Source organism: Oncorhynchus nerka, linkage group LG21, assembly GCF_034236695.1.
Source record: "Oncorhynchus nerka isolate Pitt River linkage group LG21, Oner_Uvic_2.0, whole genome shotgun sequence".
NCBI lineage: Eukaryota > Metazoa > Chordata > Actinopteri > Salmoniformes > Salmonidae > Oncorhynchus > Oncorhynchus nerka.
In genome coordinates, this window is record NC_088416.1 from 6,486,334 (window position 1) to 6,501,039 (window position 14,706).

The window sequence follows — 14,706 nt, forward strand, 5'->3', positions numbered from 1 at the left end:
CTGAGCAATCGGGGGAGAAGGGCCTTGGTCAGGGAAGTGACCAAGAACCCGATGTTCACTGACAGAATTCCAGAGTTCCACTGTGGAGATGGGAGAACCTTCCAGAAGGACAACCATCTCTGCAGCACTACTACCTATCAGGCCTTTATGGTAGAGTGGCCTGACGGAAGCCACTCCTCAGTAAGACACGACAGCCCGCTTGGAGTTTTCCAAAAGGCACCTAAAGGACTGTCAGACCATGAGAAACAAGATTCTCTGGTCTGATGAAACCAAGATTGAACTATTTGGCCTGAACGCCAAGCGTCACGTCTGGAGGCACCATCCCTACAGTGAAGCATGGTGGTGGCACCATCCCTACAGTGAAGCATGGTGGTGGCAGCATCATGCTGTGGGGATGTTTTTCAGTTGCAGGGATTGCGAGACTAGTCAAGTTTCGAGGCAAAGATGAACAGAGCAAAGTACAGAGAGATCTTTGATGAAAATCGTCTCCAGAGCGCTCGGGACCTCAGACTGGGGCAAAGGTTCACCTTCCAACAGGTCAACAACCCTAAGCAGACAGCCAAGACAACGCAGGAGTGGCTTCAGGACAAGTCTCTGAATGTCCTTCAGTGGCCCAGCCAGAGCCCAGACCTTACCCCAAACAAACATCTCTGGAGAGACCTGAAAATAGCTGTGCAGCGACACTCCACATCCAACCTGACAGAGCTTGAGAGGATCTGCAGAGAAGAATGGGAGAAACTCCCCAAATACAGGTGTGCCAAGCTTGTAGCATCATACCCTAGAAGACTCAAGGCTGTAATCGCTGCCAAAGGTGCTTCAACAAAATACTGAGTAAAAGGGCCTGAATATTTATGTAAATGTGATATTTCAGGTTGATATTTTTTAAACATTTGCAAAAATGTTAAATCTATTGTGTGTAGAATGTTTTTTTCCCCCTCATCAATTTAATACATTTTAGAATAAGGCTGTAACATTTAAAAAAATGTGAAAAAGTCTGAAATGCTTTTCGAATGCACTGTATGTAGGAGTTCACTCAAAACAGCGTGACTTTGAACCTCCGTACAGTCCTATGTACTAATCACAACTAAAGATGACAAAAGATGAGCGTCCAACAGGATGAACAGATGAGACACTAGAAATGCGCATTATTTAGACCACATATGCATGATTCATTAACGAAGAGGAACATAACGAACAAGGTTGGAACATAACAAGATGGTAAAACAAGTGACAGAGAGGACTCAAGGGACTCAGAATCGGGGAACGTTGGGATGAGGCAAAAAGAATAAGAGCGAGACGTCATGAAGATTTACAGGAAAACAAAAGTGGTTTATGACAACCCACAGCACAAAATCCACGAGAAAAACGCCCAAACAGGGTCAAAACTGAGGCGACGAACAGCACATGAAGAAGAGTGTAAATATGAAGAGGAGGATTGTTAAACAGAAGAGTGTGAAGGCGAGAGAGAGAGAGATACAAAAAAATGAAACGGCAAGCGAAGAAGAAGAGGAATAACGTAAAAGCGAAGAAGAAAGAGGAATAACGTAAAGGAGGATTGTGAAACAGAAGAGTTGGAAGGTCTCTGAAAGAGTAAGGACCTGCTGAGAATAGCGGTGTAGAGCTTGGCCTTCACCGTCTGCACCAGCTCTGAGTTGATGAAGTTCTGCAGGTGGCAGAAGGTGCACCTGTTACAGGTACACATACAGCGCAGCCGAGCGTGACTAAGGAGAGAGACAGAGGTGCACCCACCCACACACACACACACACACACACAGGCACAAAGAAGAAGACGAGAGCGTTAGAACAAAGACCGGTGCCACCAGAAGGTTTGAGCTCTTTGGTCCATAGAGCTTATCCCTTATGGGGTTAAACACCAAGAGCACCCACCCAGGAAGAGAGGAGGATAATTGTCTAATTAAACAAAGGGAGAACATGACCATAAGTCTGATCCATTGTAATCTTCACCTCACACTGTTGGGGTTCGTAATCTCCAAATAGCCACTTTGGATCATTTTCAACATTGTTAAAATGTCCTTACGCCACCACAGAGTTAGAGGTCTATATATTAAATCAAAATGCACTAGATTAAGTATGTGATACGTTGATGCTGTCCCCCATGTGTTGGCTACAGTTCTGAAGAGTACAGTTCAGATGAGTCCAGTCCACCGTGACAGAGAGGTGATCAGTGTGGACAACAGCCTGACAGAGAGAGTAGTGGGAGAAGGGCAGTAAACATACAGTAGCAGCTAATGGCAAATATTAACCACCATGTCTAACCAAGATAGTGGACACTGTTCACCCCAAGAGTTCAGAGTCTCTATATTTCAAATGTGAAGTGGCACCAATTTGGGAAGTGAGGGATGAGGTAGAACTTAACAGCTTAGGGGTAGTTTTGGGGCTTGAGGTGGGGTTTTGGGGCAATGGGTTTTACAGCATGAGATGGGGTCTTAAAATATTTGAAAGGATTTAGGGATTTTTTTTATAGGGATTGTGGAGAGGGTTTAAGGGCTTAAGGTAGAGCTTTAGGGTTTGAGCGAGGGATTTTATAAGGCTCAACATGGGGCCTAACACAACAGAGTGCCCCCACTACTCACGGGTGCATGGCCATGGTGGTGAGTTTGGTGTAGATGTCTTTGCAGGGTGCGTCTGCCGTGTTGCAGGTGAAGGCCTGCGGAGGGGGCATCTTGTGCTTCCTACAGAACTCCAGAGGGGTGAGGGCGTAGAGCTGCTTGGCCTCCTGGAGGTCCGACTTGGCTGCGATCATCATGCACGGCGTCTTGGTGTCCATGAAGTACTGCTGCAAAAGGAAGAGGACATTGGAAAACGACAAGTGTCCAATAACATTCAGCAATATACTTTTTTGAAGACCATGAAAAGTTCTAAACGCTACAGAGAAGCACATATTGGTAACAATTTGGCAATAATTCAGTGGTAGATTAGAATAGTATTGGGTAGCCATCTTGAACTACTAAATAGACAAACAGGGTATTGGTTGTGAACGGCACATACCTTGAAGACTCTGGCGCAGTACTCGAAGGAGTGGGGGTTGCTGGCGTCGTACACCAGACACACAATGTCACAAGCCAGGTCAGTGTCCGAGAGGACGTCAAAGTCCGGGAAGACCTCGTGGAGCTGAGGGAGAGGAAACCAAACGGAAGAAGTTAATGAACATACACAGACACACACGTGCACACAACGTTTAGGCTGAAAAGCTGTGGACAAACAAACACCATCTAATTCGATTAAGAGCAAGGCAAAACAGACGACTCACCAGTAGGTATTTCTCCTGACCATACACATATGCTGTGCTGATAGCATAGTAGGACATGTGCTCTTCGCTAACAGTGTTTTGACGCTGAGAGAAAAAAAGTGAGGGGGAAAAAAAAACTTCAAAACACACAAAGAGTTAACCAACACCAAGAGGAATTCCAAAAGGTTTTAAACAGGCAGTAGACTGAAGTATTTGGAGTGGCGTGGGGTTGTTCAAATGTTTCTTCCATCCAGGGACGTGTTCCTTGCCACTGACTTACAACTTAGTCTTTGAGGGAATGAATTAAATGTTGACACTGACCGCGAGGTTTCTTCCGAGGAAGGCTTGCAGGAAGCCACTCTTGCCACTGCCGCTGTCCCCGAAGACGTTACAGCGGAACACACTGCGCTGGGTCTGCTTCTTCTGCAGGTCAATCTTCTTGTCCCTCGTCACTGTAGAGCAGAGAGGACACACACACAGACACTGTTGAGTTTCCACAGCAAATGAACTTATATGAATGAATGCTTTATATGCTGTGGATGTCTTTAGTCCTGTGCAGAATGTGGTTTCAGTATGTGGAACTTCGTCCCCGCTCTCTAGATAGAAGTCAATACAACACGAAGTTCTAACGCACAATGTTTCCAGGTTGGCTGTAGACTAGAGGTCACCGCTACCTTTGGTAGAGGTCATCTTCTATAAGGGTTAACTCAAATACAACAAGGTTCCAGTCGAACAACGTTTACTCGACCGTATTACCACAATACGTGGCTGCCATTGCACTCAGGCCAGGTTCACCTACGAGAGTCCTGCGCAGGCGCACTAATAACAGAGTGATAGCACCATAATATATACTGTCCCACATTCAGGGCCTTATCTGTAGGTCTCTGCTCATATATCTAATCTAGTGGGCGTCTCAGTTGCCATGACAACGGGCTGTCCTCCCACCTGTGATGGCCACTGCCTGGGACTCCTGCTCAGAGATGATGGAGTAACCAAGGTAACCCAGGTACTCCAGGCAGCGCTGGACATCCAGGTAGGTGGTCAACCTGGGCACAGGGAAACACAGAGGAGTGAATGGAAACTGTCATTCACTGTAAGAAACACTGTCTTGGGGGGTTCATTCAGACTTCAATAGTTTAGATACAATTTGTGCATTTGACACAGTAGTACATCTCTCGTGTTATTTGTCACATACACATGGTTAGCAGATGTTAATGCGAGTGTAGCGAAATGCTTGTGCTTCTAGTTCTGACCGTGCAGTAATATCTAACAAGTAATATAACCTAACAATTTCACATCAACTACCTTATACACACAAGTGTTAAGGAATGAATAAGAATATGTACATAAAAATATAAGAATGAGCGATGGCCGAACGGCATAGGCAAGATGCAGTAGATGGTATAGAGTACAGTATATGCAGTATATACATATATATATATTTTTTTACCTTTATTTCGGAAGATAACAGCTCTATAAATATTATTTTGTGGTGTCCGACTAGGCAAGTCAGTTAAGAACAAATTCTTATTTTCAATGATGGCCTAGGAACAGTGGGTTAACTGCCTGTTCAGGGGAAGAACGACAGATTTGTACCTTGTCAGCTCAGGGGTTTGAACTTGCAACCTTCCGGTTACTAGTCCAACACTCTAACCACTAGGTTACCCTGCCGCCCCATGAGATGAGTAATGTAGGGTATGTAAACATTATATAAAGTGTCATTGTTTAAAGTGGCTAGTGATACATTTAATACATCCATTTATTTATTATTAAAGTGCCTAGAGATGAGTCAGTATGTCAGCGGTGTCATGACGTTGGGCTGGGGGGTAGGTTTATGACAGTCATAAATACCTCTTTCCCCCTTTTTCCTCTCTCTACCCTACTGAGGTTACATTTGCAAACCCTTGGTTAACAGAGATTCTGGGAACATCAGAAGGTGGGGGGAAATGAACTATATTCTGGTAATCCGACCAATGGAACATATGCGGTGGTACTTAATGAATATGATATCAGTTCGGTTGTCATCTGAGACATTCTCATCAATGATAAGATGACAAACTCTACAGTGGAAAGTTTACACAGAGTTATCGGATTCACATGGAATTGTTGTTCAATTTAAACGTTTTAACATGAAATTATTCGTGATGGGATGAAATGTGATTTTAGCTTCTAAAATGTAAGATTTGGGTTTTCATAAGGTAGGGCTCTGCTCAATCAGTGGCCCGCCCCTGTGAAGGGACATGGGTTATAAAACTTTTCAAACACGCCCTCATCTCCCTTCCTATATAAGCCCTTGACGACAATGTAACCTCCTGTTCCGAGGATGTAGGACGACGGTCCTATGTCAGAATGGTTCAGATAATAACTACAGAATGAAGCCAACATCAGTGTGAGCTTTGGTTGCGAATGGTATGAACTTTGAACTCTTATTCACTACAGAAGTGATACCTCCTAGCTGTTAAATTAGCAACAGCAGATGCAAACGAGGGTTAGGAACAGAGTATCCCATCTATCACCCAATGACGTTACTACAACGTATCCAATTGACAACCAGAGACATTATTCAAAGGACTCGGTTTGGCAACACGGCCTTCCATCTACCACCAACCTACCGAAGCGCAGTTCAGAGTAAATATTTATTGCATTTCCCTTTCCAAATGGGCGGTAATTTAGAATGCATAAGATACTGTATTTACGATAGCACAGCTTCTCCCTGTGTCCCTCAGTCTTCCCGCTCTTTCACTCAAACCCAGACCTTTTCCTTTGTGTAACAAGCGGTCATTTCTGTTCCGCCCGCTAGGGACGTTTTTCTTTATGACGTCATTTGTAATCAAGTTATGATTTAATTAAGTGTATGTGTAATTCTGTGTGATTAGTTAGGTATTTAGTAAGTAAATAATTAAACCCAATTTTGAATTGCTGATTCAAATTGTTAGCCAAGTATTTACAACTTTCAGATGAGACTGAATTAAGATGACTATTAATATTGACTGATATTGATGTAAAATATTACTAGGTCTTTAAGCGTTTATTCGGAAGATAACAGCTCTATAAATATTATTTTGTGGTGCCCGACTCTCTAGTTAATTACATTTACATGATTAGCTCAATCAGGTAATAGTAATTACGGAGAAATTATTTTATAGAATAGCATGTCATATCACTTAATCCGGCATAGCCAAAGACACGACAGCAGCAACCACTCAATGTTAGTGATGGCTGTTTAACAGTCTGATGGCCTTGAGATAGAACGCTGTTTTTCAGTCTCTTAGTCCCCACTTTGATGCACCTGTACTGACCTCGCCTTCTGGATGATAGCGGGGTGAACAGGCAGTGGCTCGGGTGGTTGTTGTCCTTGATGATCTTTTTGGCCTTCCTGTGGTGTAGGTGTACTGGAGGGCAGGTAGTTGGGCCCCGGTGATGCGTTGTGCAAATCTCACTACCCTCTGGAGAGCCTTGCAGTTGCGGGCGGAGCAGTTGCCGTACCAGGCAGTGATACAGCCCGACAGGATGCTCTCGATTGTGCATCTGTAAAAGTTTGTGAGTGTTTTTGGTGACAAGCCAAATTTCTTCAGCCTCCTGAGGTTGAAGAGGTGCTGCTGCGCCTTTCAGTTTGTCCGTGATGTGTACGCCAAGGAACTTTCCACCTTCTCCACTACTGTCCCATCGATATGGATAGGGGGCTGATCCCTCTGCTGTTTCCTAAAGTCCACAATCATCTATTTTGTTTTCCTGACACCACACTCCAAGGGCCCTCACCTCCTCCCTGTAGGCCGTCTCGTCGTTGTTGGTAATCAAGCCTACCACTGTAGTGTCGTCTGCAAACTTGATGATTGAGTTGGAAGCGTGCATGGCCATGCAGTCATGGGTGAACAGGGAGTACAGGAGAGGGCTGAGAACGCACCCTTGTGGGGCCCCAGTGTTGAGGATCAGCTGGGTGGAGATGTTGTTACCTACCCTCACCATCTGGGGGTTGGCCGTCAGGAAGTCTAGGACCCAGTTGCAGAGGGCGGGGTCGAGACCCAGGGTCTCGAGCTTAATGACGAGTTTGGAGGGTACTATGGTGTTAAATGCTGAGCTGTAGTCGATGAACAGCATTCTTACATAGGTATTCCTCTTGTCCAGATGGGTAAGGGCAGGTAGGAAACAACACCTCCACTTCACTGATCCTCAACACTGGGGCCCCACAAGGGTGTGTGCTCAGCCCCCTCCTGTTCTCCTGTTCACCAATGACTACGTGGCCATGCATGTCTCCAACTCAATGCAGATCACACAACAGTAGTGGGCTTGATTACCAACAACAACAAGACAGCCTATAGGAAGGAGGTGAGGGCTCTCGGAGTGTGGTGTCAGGAAAACAACCTCTCACTCAACGTCAACAAAATAAAGGAGATGATCGTGGACTTCAGGAAGCAGCAGAGGGAGCACCCCCCTATCCACATCGACGGGACAGCAGTGGAGAAGGTGGAAAAATTCAAGTTCCTCGGCGAACACATCACGGATAAACTGAAATGGTCCACCCACACAGACGGCGTGGAGAAGAAGGCGCAGCAGTGCTTGTTACCTAAAACCTAAAAAGTTTTATAGATGCACAATCGAGAGCATCCTGTCGGGCTGTGTCACCGCCTGTACGGCAACTGCTCTGCCCACAACCGCAAGGCTCTCCAGAGGATAGGGCCGTCTGCACAACACATCACCGGGGGCAAACTACCTTCCCTCCAGGACACCTACACCACCCGATGTCACAGGAAGGCCAAAAACAAGGATAATAACCACCCGAGCCACTGCCTGTTCACCCCGCTATCATCTAGAAGGCGAGGTCAGTACAGGTGCATCAAAGCTGGGACCGAGAGACTAAAAATGTCTTCTATCTCAAGGCCATCAGACTGTTTAACAGCCAATACTAACACAGAGAGGCTACTGCCTACATAGTAAAGGTTGACAGATTATGATTTTTCAATGCCGATACCGATTATTGGAGGACCAAAAAAGCCGATACCGATTAATTGGCCGATTTTTTTATTTGATTTATTTGTAATAATGACAATTACAACAATACTGAATTAAAACTTATTTTAACTTAATATAATACATCAATAAAATCAATTTAGCCTCAAGTAAATAATGAAACATGATACATTTGGTTTAAATAATGCAAAAACAAAGTGTTGAAGAAAGTAAAAGTGCAATATGTGCCATGTAAGCAAGTACCTTGCTCAGAACATGAGAACATATGAAAGCTGGTGGTTCCTTTTAACATGAGTCTTCACTATTCCCAGGTAAGAAGTTTTAGGTTGTAGTTATTATAGGACTATTTCCCTTTATACAATTTGTATTTAATTAACCTTTGACTATTGGATGTTCTTATAGGCACTTTAGTATTGCCAGTGTAACAGTATAGCTTCCGTCCCTCTCCTCACTCCTCCCTGGGCTCGAACCAGCAACACAATGACAACAGCCACCATCGAAGCAGCGTTACCCATGCAGAGCAAGGGGAACAACCACTAGAAGGGTCAGAGCGAGTGATGTTTGAAACTCTATTAGCGCGCGCTAACTAGCTAGCCATTTCACTTCGGTTACACCAGCCTCATCTCGGGAGTTGATAGGCTTGAAGTCATAAACAGCGCAATGTTTGACGCACAACGAAGAGCTGCTGGCAAAACGCACGAAAGTGCTGTTTGAATGAATGTTTACGCGCCTGCTTCTGCCTACCACCGCTCAGTCAGATACTTAGATACTTGTATGCTCAGCCAGATTATATGCAACGCAGGACACGCTAGATAATATCTAGTAATATCATCAACCATGTGTAGTTAACTAGTGATTATGATTGATTGTTTTTTATAAGATAAGTTTAATGCTAGCTAGCAACTTACCTTGGCTTACTGCACTCACGTAATAGGCAGTCTCCTTGTGGAGTGCAACGAGAGAGAGGCAGGTCGTTATTGCGTTGGACTAGTTATAACTGTAAGGTTGCAAGATTGGATCCCCCGAGCTGACAAGGTGAAAATCTGTCGTTCTGCCCCTTAACGAGGCAGTTAACCCACCATTCCTAGGCCGTCATTGAAAATAAGAATGTGTTCTTAACTGACTTGCCTAGTTAAATAAAGGTATATACATTTTTTTAAATGAATTAAAAATCGGCACATCGGAGCCCAAAAATACCGATTTCCGATTGTTATGAAAACTTGAAATCGGTCATTCCGATTAATCGGTCGACCTCTACTTCATAGACTTGAAATCATTGGCCACTTTAACAAACTATAGTTTTGGCAAGTCGGTTAGGACATCTAACAATTGTTTACAGACAGATTATTTAACTTATAATTCACTGTATTACAATTCCAGTGGGTCAGAAGTTTACTGTGCCTTTAAACAGCTTGGAAAATTCAAGGAAATGTCATGGCTTTAGAAGCTTCTGATATCCTAATTGACATCATTTGAGTCAATTGGAGGTGTACCTGTGGATGTATTCCAAGGCCTACCTTCAAACTCAGTGCCTCTTTGCTTGACATTATGGGAAAATCAAAAGAAATCAGCCAAGTCCCCAGGGAAATTTTTTTGTAGACCTCCACAAGTCTGGTTCATTCTTGGGAGCAATTTCCAAACGCATGAAGGTACCATGTTCATCTGTACAAACAATAGTACGCAAGTATAAACACCATTGGACCACACAGCCGTCATACCGCTCAGGAAGGAGACGCGTTCTGTCTCCTAGAGATGAACGTACTTTGGTGTGAAAAGTGCAAATCAATCCCAGAACAACAGCAAAGGACCTTGTGAAGATACAGGTACAAAAGTATCTATATCCACAGTAAAAACAAGTCCTATAATCTACTTAACATGAAAGGCCGCTCAGCAAGGAAGAAGCCACTGCTCCAAAAGCGCCATAAAAAAGCCTGGATCACTAGTCAGTTTAATAATGCCACTTTTAATAATGTTTACATATCTTGCATGACTCATCTCATATGTATAGAATGTATTTTATACAATCTATTGCATCTTGCCTGTGCTGCTCGATCATCGCTCATCCATATATTTATATGCATATATTCATGTTAGATTTGTGTGTATTAGGTAGTTGTTATGGAATTGTTCAATATTACTGCACTGTCAGAACTAGAAGAACAAGCATTTTGCTACACTGGCAATAACATCTGCTAACTATGTGTATGAGACCAATAAAATTTGATTTGATTTGTGTGCGTGTCGGTCTGTCTGTCTGTGTCTATTTTCAGGTCTGTCTGTGTGTGTCTGTGTTCAGGTCTGTGTGTGTGTCTGTGTTCAGGTCTGTGTGTGTGTCTGTGTTCAGGTCTGTGTGTGTGTCTGTGTTCAGGTCTGTCTGTCTGTGTGTGTGTGTTCAGGTCTGTCTGTCTGTGTGTGTGTGTGTGTGTTCAGGTCTGTCTGTCTGTGTGTGTGTGTGTGTGTTCAGGTCTGTCTGTCTGTCTGTGTGTGTGTGTGTGTTCAGGTCTGTCTGTCTGTGTGTGTGTGTGTGTTCAGGTCTGTCTGTCTGTCTGTGTGTGTGTGTGTGTTCAGGTCTGTCTGTCTGTCTGTGTGTGTGTGTGTGTTCAGGTCTGTCTGTCTGTCTGTGTGTGTGTGTGTGTTCAGGTCTGTCTGTCTGTCTGTGTGTGTGTGTGTGTTCAGGTCTGTCTGTCTGTCTGTGTTCAGGTCTGTCTGTCTGTGTGTGTGTTCAGGTCTGTCTGTGTTTTCAGGTCTGTCTGTCTGTGTCCGCCTGTCTGTGTCTTCAGGTGTGTCCGCCTGTCTGTGTCTTCAGGTGTGTCCGCCTGTCTGTGTCTTCAGGTGTGTCCGCCTGTCTGTGTCTTCAGGTGTGTCCGCCTGTCTGTGTCTTCAGGTGTGTCCGCCTGTCTGTGTCTTCAGGTGTGTCCGCCTGTCTGTGTCTTCAGGTGTGTCCGCCTGTCTGTGTCTTCAGGTGTGTCCGCCTGTCTGTGTCTTCAGGTGTGTCCGCCTGTCTGTGTCTTCAGGTGTGTCCGCCTGTCTGTGTCTTCAGGTGTGTCCGCCTGTCTGTGTCTTCAGGTGTGTCCGCCTGTCTGTGTCTTCAGGTGTGTCCGCCTGTCTGTGTCTTCAGGTGTGTCCGCCTGTCTGTGTCTTCAGGTGTGTCCGTCTGTGTGTGTGTGTCGGTCTGTCTGTGTTTTCAGGTGTGTCGGTCTGTGCGTGTTAAGGTGTGTGTGTGTCTGTATCGGTCTGTTTGTGCGTGTGGTGGTAACCTACGTCCACTGGGACAGGTAGCCCTGGTAGGTGATCCAGCCTTCGTCATTGGTGCACACCGTGTTGTTGACGTCGGGACCCCAGGGCATGTAGGGGAACACGTCAAACAGGTCCTTCAGCTCCTCTGGGGACAGGGCACAGTCCCGGTCCTGAAAAACACACACCTCACGGGTCATTGGCATCTAGAGCATAAGGACACACACTAGCTTGACCACTCAACCTATGGTTCATCCATGCTAGCAGGGTTTATAAACAGTTTGACTTTTGGCTGAAATGTTGGCTCCAAATCAAATGGTATCATTTACCACAGACAAGGTCAATACCTTGTCATGTTTGTCGAAGACACTCTGGAGGAAGAGGTAGGCATTGTGATTCAGCTCAGTGGTGCAGTCTGGAGGTACTTTCAACCTGGAGGTACAGTAGAGGTGGGGAACACACACACACACACACACCCGTCAGATGGAGAATCCTGCAGAGATTACGAGATAAATAAGGACACAGATTCAATTATGGCGTCCTCATTGAGGACGCTCTGCAGGGGGGAGAGATAGAGAGAGAGACTTGTGGGTAACGGAGGTCAGAGCCAGAAGGGGGATGGATGTTAATCCTGACTGTACTGGGGCTTAGTGACCCATCTCAATCTGATAGAAGGGAGACAGACATCGTTTGTTGTACTGGGTCAAGCCAAAGTGTATTTCTGCATGTTGATAAGTATTTATTATTACTTATTGGAAGTCTGAGGCTCAGATTGTCCCTGAGGAAGACCAAGGCAATAAAAGCATGATGAACTACGCACACGGAACGGTCAATATCTGTGCCTGTGGGAAGAGGTAAAGACACACACACTAATAGGTAGGGCTGGTAATTGCCAGGGACCTCACGATACAATATTATCACTATACTTAGGTACCGATACGATATGTATTATGTTCCAAACATACTGCTCACCATATGTCTGCTGCAGAAGGACAAGAACATTTGCTTTGATCAGTCATAGAAATAAAAGTGCTGATAACATGTTGGCTCCCTGTTTAAAAACAAGATGGAGAACAAGCTATGAAGTAAAAATACTGGAGTTTTGGTGCAGGTACAGCCAACTAGCTCAAAAATTATATTTTGCGATATTGTCAAAACGATACATTTCATCAATAACAACATCCCGATATGAAACTGTATTGATCCCCCCCCCCATCACGACTAATAGGGGACATAGTTTGTTGGTATGGGTGTAGAAACAGGCAGTACACCCTGGAGGAACACGTAGTGGGATGTGTAGAAACAGGCAGTACACCCTGGAGGAACACGTTGTAGTGGGACATGTAGAAACAGGCAGTACACCCTGGAGGAACAGGTTATAGTGGGATGTGTAGAAACAGGCAGTACACCCTGGAGGAACAGGTTATAGCGGGACGTGTAGAAACAGGCAGTACACCCTGGAGGAACAGGTTGTAGTGGGAAGTGTAGAAACAGGCAGTACACCCTGGAGGAAAAGGTTGTAGTGGGACGTGTAGAAACAGGCAGTACACCCTGGAGTAACAGGTTGTAGTGGGACGTGTAGAAACAGGCAGTACACCCTGGAGGAACAGGTTGTAGTGGGAAGTGTAGAAACAGGCAGTACACCCTGGAGGAACAGGTTGTAGTGGGAAGTGTAGAAACAGGCAGTACACCCTGGAGGAACAGGTTGTAGTGGACGTGTAGAAACAGGCAGCACACTCACGTGAGTGGGAACAGGTAGTCCTGGTGGAGTTCCAGGTCGTCATCGTAGCCGAACCTCCTGAGGACCGTCCAGGTGGTCTCATGTCTCCCCCTCTGGATGAAGAGGGTGTGGAGGAACAGGAACCCTGAGGACCACCACCATGGTATAGGTCAACTACAGTGTGTGTGTTCGGAAGGTGGAACACGGGGACATTATTCAAACATACCCCAACATGCTCGAACATGGTGCTTCAGAAAGGTGCGACTAGTTTTATAAGAAATGCAGGACTGAGATGGCAAAGAAACAGAAAAGGACACACATTTGGATCAACAGGAAGTTCATCGTCTTCGCTCCCTCCCTTTGTCAATAGAGCATACCTTTGAGAGTGAGGCCGTTGTCACACACACCGTCGATCACGTTCTTCCTCACAACGTTCTTCACATCCTCCAGGGCCTGGGATACCAGTGGGGCATTGAAGCATGTCCTCTGCACACACACACACACACACACACATCACCAAAGCTGACAAGGAAATCACTGAAATAACTATTTGAACCCTTCACCTGAATGAAAAAAGGGCTAGTGAACTTGTTAGTGCTGTAAAAACATGCTGCTGTAGGAGTCAAGAGTCACAGAGAGTTGAAAACTCACCTGGAAGAAGTTGAGCTCGTTGTCATTGAGAATCCCATCGTTGTCCAGGTCTGACACCTTGAAGATGCGAGTCAGAGCTTTGATGCAAGCAGGCTTCATCTGGGGATCAAGTCCAATCAACAGTGTAATGACACAGGTGGCCGCAATGTAAATGTGAGACTTTATGAACAACTCTTGTTTCTGTAGCATTCTGTCAACAGGGCTTCTCCACTCTTTACCTGTTTCTCCTCAGGACAGTATAAAGGGCCAGTGGGGTGCAGGACAGCCTTTTGGGCGTAGTAAAACAACTCAGATATGTTCTTCAGGTTCTTTGCTGAACACTTAAAAAAAAAAAAAAAAAAAGAGTTACAGAAATTCAGAAAGAACATACAAAATATGGATTTTCATTCATCCTGAAATAATATTTACATTTAACAACATATCAAAAACAACTACGCAGTTCCTGTGCAGAACTAAAATACCTAAATAATATACATCTCAGTGCAGAAAGCACTTAAAGCTGGAATCCTTAAAATGGTGAAACAGCCACGTCCATTTGGGATATTACAACAACGAAGTTACTGCAAACAACGAACGCTGCAAGCTGCTGGGGGCGCACCTCGCCTCCGTTTTGTCCACAAAAACTAAAACAATGCTGCTGTTCCCCCTAATGCGGATTCCATCTTTAAAGCTGTGCACAGCAAACTCCCTCCCTCCCTCTCGCTCGCTTTCCACTAGATGGGTCAGGAAAGTGAGAGTTGTTTACAGTAGAGTATAGTAGTGTTCAATATCGGTCTCGATGGGTGACCTGGCTGGCTGGGGCCTGGGAGGATCTACCAGCCGGGATTGGTCTGAGGGATAAGCCAATACTAATTAGACTGTGAAACATGGAGGAGTTAGCAGC

At 45.1% G+C, this 14,706-nt stretch overlaps 1 protein-coding gene across 2 annotated transcripts in view; it reads right to left on the minus strand.

Annotated features, from left to right (window-relative positions):
- Nucleotides 1–14,706, minus strand: part of LOC115103722 (mitochondrial Rho GTPase 1-A) — a 32,724-nt gene that overhangs the window by 2,566 nt on the left and 15,452 nt on the right. The window contains exons 8-19 of one of the 2 annotated variants that reach the window (XM_029624612.2): nt 14,042–14,143; nt 13,824–13,922; nt 13,550–13,658; nt 13,194–13,317; nt 11,800–11,884; nt 11,480–11,625; nt 4,196–4,296; nt 3,572–3,702; nt 3,272–3,355; nt 3,010–3,132; nt 2,595–2,797; nt 1,599–1,721 (exon numbers count right to left, since the gene is read on the minus strand). In XM_029624612.2, the coding sequence (XP_029480472.1) occupies nt 1,599–1,721; nt 2,595–2,797; nt 3,010–3,132; nt 3,272–3,355; nt 3,572–3,702; nt 4,196–4,296; nt 11,480–11,625; nt 11,800–11,884; nt 13,194–13,317; nt 13,550–13,658; nt 13,824–13,922; nt 14,042–14,143 (1,430 nt within the window). The remainder of the gene's footprint in view (nt 1–1,598; nt 1,722–2,594; nt 2,798–3,009; nt 3,133–3,271; nt 3,356–3,571; nt 3,703–4,195; nt 4,297–11,479; nt 11,626–11,799; nt 11,885–13,193; nt 13,318–13,549; nt 13,659–13,823; nt 13,923–14,041; nt 14,144–14,706) is intronic. The other variant, XM_029624613.2, reaches the window with a different exon arrangement.